This window comes from Ceratosolen solmsi, unplaced genomic scaffold (assembly GCF_000503995.2).
Source record: "Ceratosolen solmsi marchali unplaced genomic scaffold, CerSol_1.0 scaffold94, whole genome shotgun sequence".
In the NCBI taxonomy this organism is placed as follows: Eukaryota; Metazoa; Arthropoda; class Insecta; order Hymenoptera; family Agaonidae; genus Ceratosolen; species Ceratosolen solmsi.
Window position 1 is genome coordinate 201621 of NW_011948458.1, and position 8483 is coordinate 210103.

The 8483-nt window shown below is 21.6% G+C and overlaps 1 protein-coding gene across 3 annotated transcripts; it reads left to right on the forward strand.

Annotated features, from left to right (window-relative positions):
• Positions 1-2767: 2767 nt before the first annotated feature.
• On the forward strand, positions 2768-8039 carry csul (protein arginine N-methyltransferase 5). Of its 3 annotated transcripts, none has more exons than XM_011505432.1 (12): positions 2768-2866; positions 4360-4456; positions 4535-4653; positions 4697-4938; positions 5311-5505; positions 5570-5779; positions 5933-6147; positions 6213-6335; positions 6406-6581; positions 6702-6905; positions 6982-7163; positions 7757-8039. In XM_011505432.1, the coding sequence occupies exons 2-12, from the start codon at positions 4368-4370 to the stop codon at positions 7907-7909; spliced, it is 1908 nt and encodes a 635-aa protein (XP_011503734.1). In that variant the 5' UTR covers positions 2768-2866; positions 4360-4367; the 3' UTR covers positions 7910-8039. The 3 variants fall into 3 exon arrangements, with proteins under 3 accessions (XP_011503734.1, XP_011503736.1, XP_011503735.1); XM_011505434.1 differs by having other exon boundaries at positions 4715-4938; XM_011505433.1 differs by lacking the exon at positions 2768-2866 and adding an exon at positions 3373-3391.
• Positions 8040-8483: the final 444 nt, after the last annotated feature.

Sequence of the window (8483 nt, forward strand, 5' to 3'; positions counted from 1 at the left end):
ACGTTGTCAAGGAAGGACAACAACAGATCGACTAATAGACTATAACTAGAGATTATAAAATCCTTCAAGAGCTCAAAATCTTACCATTAACCACTCTTACCTGTGACTAGATTCTTCTACTGTCCCCATAAATAATTAAAGACACAATTGATTGCTTAATATATTCCATTAAACATCTTACACCATATCAAGTATAGTTATTCATATATCAAGCATACTTGATTCAACTAGCATCTTCTCATGCTACCTCACAAGTATGATTGACTGACTACATCAGCTGATTTTTACAACATCAGCATTACCTCAACTTCAAGATGCTCAGTCATATCCATAGAAAGCTACAATTATCAGAAATATAAGAAGACACCCTCATTACTTCAATAGAATTATCTCTCTCTACACAACAGTGCAATATTATTATAATCATTTACAAATAATAAACCTTGTTTTACTAAATACATAATATTTTTCAGCCTTGTCAATTATTATTTCCTTTGAAGTTATCCTGCCGAGAGACTAATCCACTGAACTATTGAATTGGTAGTTCGAGCCATAAAGTAAACCTTTAAAATCGAACATAAATTCTATTGTTATCCTGTTAAATCTTAATAACACAACAAAAAAGACTGCATATGCATTGTCATTGTCATTTACTACTTTTCTGTTGTGTTTATAAAAAAAAAGTTTGAAATTATCGATTGCGTTATTTGAAATTGAATATATCCTTTATAAGATTTTATATTTCATTTTCCTTTCAGTAAATGTAACCATCAGATTTCGTTCTAAAACATTATATATAAAGTTTTATTATTTAAGATGTATTTTTATAAATGTATTTTGTTGCTGCAATTATCAAGTGATATGAATTCAAGTACATAATTATTGATTATTATTTTTCTTAATTATAAGTTAATGCTCCTTTTGCAATACAAATTAATATTTTTAATTAATAATAAAATAATAAAAAATAATAATAAAAAAGTGATGAATTTATAGTTTTCTATGTATTCTGAGTGACTCATCATCATTTTGCATTACTTATGTTATGACTCTTATTTGTAAAATATTTTACTGTAATACATTAAATTTATAAAATATTTATATACTCATTTATAGCAATCAAATAATTATTTAATTTAAATTCTGTTTTTTCACATTTGAATATTAATAATTTTAAAATATGAATAAGAAATAATTACTCATTACTCATAAAATTAATGTATTTTATTCTTTACCTCCTCACTGTACTTTAATTATTATATTTAGTTGAACAAATTATAGAAATCTCCACATTTTCAAAAACCAATATTTTCGTCTTCTATTGCGTAGGACCCATATTGATATGTGATCTATGCTCAGTGATTTATTGCCCGTTTACTATTCATAAATAATTTTAATTAATTAATTCAATTTTTAATTGCCGCTGAGTATTATTGTTACTTTTACTTAAGGCATCAAGCGATGAAAAATTTTTACCAAAAAATCTAGAAAAATGTTGTATTATCTAAAGATATATAAATATATATATATATATATTATTTTAAATTTGAAAAAAATTATATGCATAAAATTTTAAATATTTTTATACTTCCATATAATTTTCCAAATAAAATATCTACAAAAAATTATTTATTCAAATTTAATTACTTATTTTAATCTATTTAATATTTTTCCGAATAGTACATGAATATTTTTATAATACAAGAATATGGAATTTTGATATTCTTTTTGTTCTAAACGTTATTAATTCTCTTTGTTTTCATTATAAGTTCATGTTTTCTATTATGTATACTTTATGTTTACAGATACCTCTTCCACTACCTAAATGGAGTATTTTTTAAAATCATTTAATTAAAGCATTATTGTATTTTTTTATATAAATTATAAATTAGACAGCTGAACAAGAAAAATACAATTCTTATTTAGCCGTATATACCAATTAATGGAAGTAAATTACACATCAGAAATTAAAACTAATTTGCTTGTGTAAATTCTTATTATTTTAATGCTTTAAAAACTTCCATGTATTCCAAATATTTTTAAGAATAAATAATATTAATTAATTTATTAAAGAAACTTTTTTTATATTTTTGCAAATTTAATATCTGAATTGATATTTAAACAAATATTTTTAAGTACTTCTTCATTTTAATAAAATAAAATTAAAATTGTATCATTTAAAGAATTTATTAATTTAAAATATTTTATTTCAATTTTTATATAAATATTAGTTATTAAAATTTGTATTTCTGATTTAATCGATTTTAATACTATTTTATATTATAAATTTAGGGAATATATATATTTGTGTAAAATTCCAAAGATTGTATTTATATGTCATTAAATAAATGGACAAATCATAATACCATTAGTTTATTTAATAAATTATAACGTATATAGGAAATACTCATTTGTACAACAATAGCTGAATAAAGATATTCTTATACATTTAAACTCATTTTGAATTAGAATTGGATCTTTCTCTACATGAATACGTAAAATCTAAAAATAAAAAAAATAAATGAATATCATTAATTCACTGAGTGATGCCATGTTTTTATTCTGTATAAATAGTTTTATGAATTATTGTATGCATTTTTATTTTGTTTTTAAAATATTACTAAAGGTAAAAAATGTATTCAAATTTGAAAACCTATCAGCATGAAACTACACAGCACAGAATATCTATTCTGTACTATATATTGTATATATTGTATTGTATCCAATCACCGTACAAGAAAAATGTTTTCATAAAGGAATTGTTGCATCGAACCGAATAATAATAGTTAATAGTAGTGGTCCAATGTTGGGCATATTTTTATTACATGCACGTTATCTGTTCAGTGGTTGAAAATTGATATTTACAGTTATGTATATATGGATAAATAGTTTAATTCACTTTTTTTACATTTAATATTTAATTTAAAATATTTGATTTATTCATATTTTGAAATTTTAAGCAATCGTGAACTATTTTAGTGCTATACTGTTGATTATATTCTGTAATATAGAAGTTTTACTTTCAAATTCTGTTTATAATTTTAATATATTGGAAATGTAAAAATATTAAATCTGTAGTATAGATAATTTGTATTATATTATGATTATATTAATTAAAGATAAAAATTATATGTAAAGTAAAGTTTATTTTTCATAAAGAATTTGTTTTTCAACTTTTTCAGTATACTTTATACAATTTCAAAATAGTATAAGCATAGAACTTAAGTATGATTATCAAATTAAGTGGTTGATAGTCTCATTGTAATATCGTAAAGATATTCATAGAATACGACATTTTAATGAACAAGTAATCCAATTACTTCATGGTATTACTAGAGGATTAAAATTTATAGAATAACCTCTTTTTGCGAATCAGGAGTGGCTCGATCTTGTAAGATAATGTTTGTAGTCTGCTTGGTATCTGATTATAATTATGAAAATATTCCACTTAAAGCTTTTTATTGATATTATATAAACTTGTAAATATTTTACACATATTTTAATGGGGCCTATTTAATTCTATATGTACATAATTTCACAGTTAATATTATCTAATGAAATTAATATATATTTTATAATATTGTAAAATCGATCATTATGGATCATTTTTTTGTTTATTTCCAAAGGAACAAATTAATTCAAAATTAAATTTATATAAGGCAATTTAAGATGCATTTTCTTGTTTCTTTTTTGTAATTTTCAAATTTATATAACATTTTTAAAAAGGCAAACTAATGTAGTTTATAGTTATGAAAAGAAAAGTATATTGTGATCTTTTTTCAAATGATAAAATTGTATATTTGAAAAATTATTATTAATAAATAGTTTAATTTTATTTTTTAAACAATATGTAAATACTTAAGTTAAATGTTTTTGTTAAATTATTTATAAATATTCACTTTTGTTGACAAATTTATTTAAAATTACCTAAAATAAGATGAAATGATAAAATATGTGAAATATTAAATTTAATTTCATTTTTACTATTTTTTGTAAATAAATTGGAATTATATTTTATATACTGTAGCTACAAATATTATCTTTAATAATGTATATGAATGTGAATTTCATAGTATATACTTTTATAATTTATATTTATGTGTATATTATGCAAATAATTAAATATATATTTTAATAATAAATTCAAGACAAGAAAAAGAATATAAAATATTATATAATTATATTGTTATAATAAATAAAAAATAATACCATAACATTTTATTTGCTAATACATTTTAGTGTACTATTTTATGTTAGTAATTTTAAATTCCTATTTATACTTATAAATTAATAATTAATATTGTTATAAATAGAAAATTTTATGCAAAAAGTTTCTATTAATATTATTTATGTTTTTAGAGCTAATCATGAATGTTTCTAAAAGTGCCTCTTGTGGTTTAGATTTTTGTTCAGTTCCAGATTTAAAAAATTGTTTGTACATTGCTAATGTGTCTAAGTAAATGTTGATATACTTAAATAGTAAATAAATTTAACAAAAGAAATTGGAATTGATAAAATTTGGTTTTATTTATAGATATCAATTTGTAATTATTCCATTGGTTCATCCCAATTTTAAACGAGAATTTATTTTTGGTAGTGCAGAAAATCGTTCTGGACCGTGGACACGATCAGATGTGATACTTTGTAGTTCAGGTAGTTGAAAAATAATTTTAATATATTTGAAGTGATATTGTAGTACATTGTATATTCATAGATTGGAACACTTTAGTCGTTGGTAAATTATCACCTCACATATATGTAGATTCTAAAGTACCTGCAGTAGCTAAAAACAGTGAAGAAACTTTGTGCCAAGAAATAGCATTGGCTATTCATTTAGGATTAGTTGCGATTACTTTTAAATTAAATGGAATATTAAAAAAAAATATGAATCTTGCTAGAATAATATTTAATAAACTTGCTGCAACTCCTCATTTTCAAGTAAGTGTTTAAAATATATTTAAGATCTAATGCATGTTTTAAAAAATTTGTAAGTAGTAATATATATCAATTGAGTTATATTTTATTTAACACTAATTTAATAAAAATTAGACTAGTATATAATATATTCTGCAATTAACTGATGCATTAGCTTTTTATTATTCTCTATACCTAGAACTATAACAACTTACTATATTGAAATATAATTAAATAATATGGATACAATTTTTACTTTTGTTTTTAGTTTTGTATATAATTTTCTTATCATTAGAATATATATCATGATATAATTTATTCTAAAAAAAATATAAAAAAATATGAAATAATTCTAATGATTTTATATATAAAAATCATAATTTATGCTTTATAAAGGCTCAAATATGGGTGCAAATTCCAATGGAAAATCCAATAAAACAAGCATATTTTTATAGAGAGGATAAGGATATCAATCAGTTAAAAATTGAAAGTCCTTGGCAATGGTGGAATGAATTTCGAATAGTTTGTGACTATAATAGAAAGCTTATTGTTGCTTTAATTGTCAGTCATGATTTGCCTGACAAAGAAGAAGTATTGGATATAGAATTAAATTTAATTGAATGATTGAAAATATATTTACCTTTTTAATTTGCAGATTGATAGATGGTTAGGTGAACCAGTTAGATGCTTAATTATCCCTACAACAGTATTTATTACAAATAAAACAGGTTTTCCAGTATTGAGTAAAGCTCATCAAATGATGATAAAAAAATTTTGTTCCCTTAAAGTTCAGTTTGTTATAACTGGTGCTAGTCGTCACCAAAATATAGTTTATTATTATCATTATATCGATCATTTATGGAAGGTAAAAATTTAGAGAAAACTATTTTTATTATATGCATTATATGTAGATGCATATATATGTGTATATTTACTAAAAAATATATTTTTTTTTACAAACAAAAAATTATTTGTATTGAATATTTTTTTATAAAATTCAAAACGTATACATTTTTAGAATTGGCAACCTAATGGACCTATTGATTCTTTTGCTCGAGGCTTTGAAGATTATCTTCAATGTCCCTTACAACCTTTAATGGACAATTTAGAATCTGGAACGTATGAAGTTTTTGAAAAAGATCCAATAAAGTATACTGAATACCAATCTGCTATCCAAAAGGCCTTAATAGATATAAGATTACAGAGAAAAAATATTAATAATAATGAAACAATGTATATATTCATTTTTTTACATAATAAAATTTTTTTTTTAAATATCTAAATTCTCAAAATTATAGAGTAATTATGGTGGTTGGTGCTGGACGAGGACCATTAGTTCGTGCTGCATTAAATGCCTCAATAAAAATCAAACAAAAAACTAAAATATATGCAATTGAGAAAAATCCTAATGCAGTTTTAACGTAAGTTCTTATTTTTGTTCTTTTATCTGAATCAGGATATTATTTAATTTATTTAATTTATGCTTAAAAGCTTGCAAGCATTACAACAAGAAATGTGGGGGGAAACAGTGATAATAGTGTCTTCTGATATGAGAAAATGGAATGCTCCTGAGAAAACTGATATTTTAATCTCTGAACTATTAGGTTCATTTGGTGATAATGAACTCTCACCAGAATGTTTAGACGGAGTTCAGAAATTCTTGAAAGGTTTGATTATTTTTATTACTTCGAACTAAATTCGTTGTTTCAGGATTTTTAAAAAACTAATACTATTCTGTTTATTCATAATTAATATTATGTACAAATGTACATATATTTTAATCTTAGATGATGGAATAAGCATACCATGTTCTTATACATCTTATATTGCTCCAGTTCAATCTTCTAAATTATATAATGAAGTAAAAGGATGCAAAGAAAAAGATAAACATCCTTTATCACACTTTGAAATGCCTTATGTGGTTCATTTTCAGAATAAATATGATATTGATCTTCCTCAACCACTTTTTACTTTTTATCATCCAAACAAAGGTTTATTTAAATTGTATTGTCTATTTTAATATTCTTAAAGGTATGATTTTATTAATTTAAAATTATCTTTAATTAGATTTGAAAATTGATAATTCAAGGTATGGTAAAAATATTTTTAAAGTTAAGCAAGATTGTGTGCTTCATGGATTTTCTGGTTATTTTGATGCAGTTCTGTATAAAAATATAAAGATTAGTATCGAACCAAGAACTCATAGCCCTAGAATGTTGAGTTGGTTTCCTATTTTCTTTCCTATAAAGGTGAGAATTAAAGAAAAGACATATAGGTCTAATATTTAATATGTAATAGAAAAACAACTGATTAAAATGAATGTACATAAATATTTTTAATATTTTGAAATATTTAATATTTATATAAAAATAAATCTCCAATATAGAACAAGAGTTTTTGAAAACCTAAATCATATTAATTATATAAGCATACCTTAAAGATGATCAAATTAACATTATTTTTAAGTTTGAATTATTTATACAATTTTATGTATATTAATTATTTTTGTATAGATTATGAATAGAAATTTTCATTTTCAGTTTCTCTAAAATTTTTCCTATAAAAATATTTGAAAACATTAATTTGTATTTATATTAAAATCTTTTCATTTTTTTTTTAATAAAAGTTTTTATATACTTGAGTTTATATTATTTAAAAATATTTTAATATATTCTAACATATATATAAAGATTTTTGTTTTTAATTATAAGATTTTATTTAATCTAAAAGTTAAAAATGAAAGATATATATCTAGTGGAACTGTAGAAAAGTAAAGAACATATATACATATAGAAATATAAAATATTTCAAATAATTACAGTTATCTTATATTTTCAATTAGGATCCAGTAAATTTGAAAGCAGGTGATGAAATAGTCAGCCACTTTTGGCGATGCTGTAATTTAAAAAAAGTCTGGTATGAATGGGCCATCGAAAAACCAATACCTGTTGCTATTCACAATCCATGTGGCAGATCTTCTACTATTGGATTATAATGAATGTAGACCAAAAATATTGATCATCATGTATACATACAAATTGAACTAGTACAATTTGGACCATAAAATATTTGAAAATTATTTTACTTAAATAAAATATTTTCAAATAAATGTTAATTTTTTTTATCATAAAATCACGAAGTAAGCAATAAAATATATATTGAATTAATCGATACTCATTCTTATAGTCAAACAAATTTATAAGTTCAAAAATTTAGATAGTATCCATTACAACTATTTTATTTTATTAAATTTTAAACATATAAAACCTAATAATTTATTATCATCATTAATATGTATTAATCGTATTACTTATTAATTTTACATGATTTAAGAAAGTGAATGGTCAGTTATAAATTAATTTTTTTTTAAATAGTACTTTAATCAGATCTTATTTTATTATACTATGCTGGAGAGAATTATAACTATTTAAAATATTTGTTTTTTATTTAATATATAAAAAATATTGTTTTAATTTAGTTTTTTCATTTTTATATCAAAAATAATTTTGAATATAATTCTGTCATGCTTATCAATAAATATACAAAAAAATGTTTTCAAATTATATTTT

Coding starts and splice junctions, on each gene's coding strand:
- csul (XM_011505432.1), top strand. CDS start 4,368: ATGAATGTTTCTAAAAGTGCCTCTTGTGGTTTAGATTTTTGTTCAGTT. Junction 5,780..5,932: donor ATATCGATCATTTATGGAAG/GTAAAAATTTAG, acceptor ATACATTTTTAG/AATTGGCAACCTAATGGACC. Junction 6,906..6,981: donor TTTTTATCATCCAAACAAAG/GTTTATTTAAAT, acceptor ATCTTTAATTAG/ATTTGAAAATTGATAATTCA.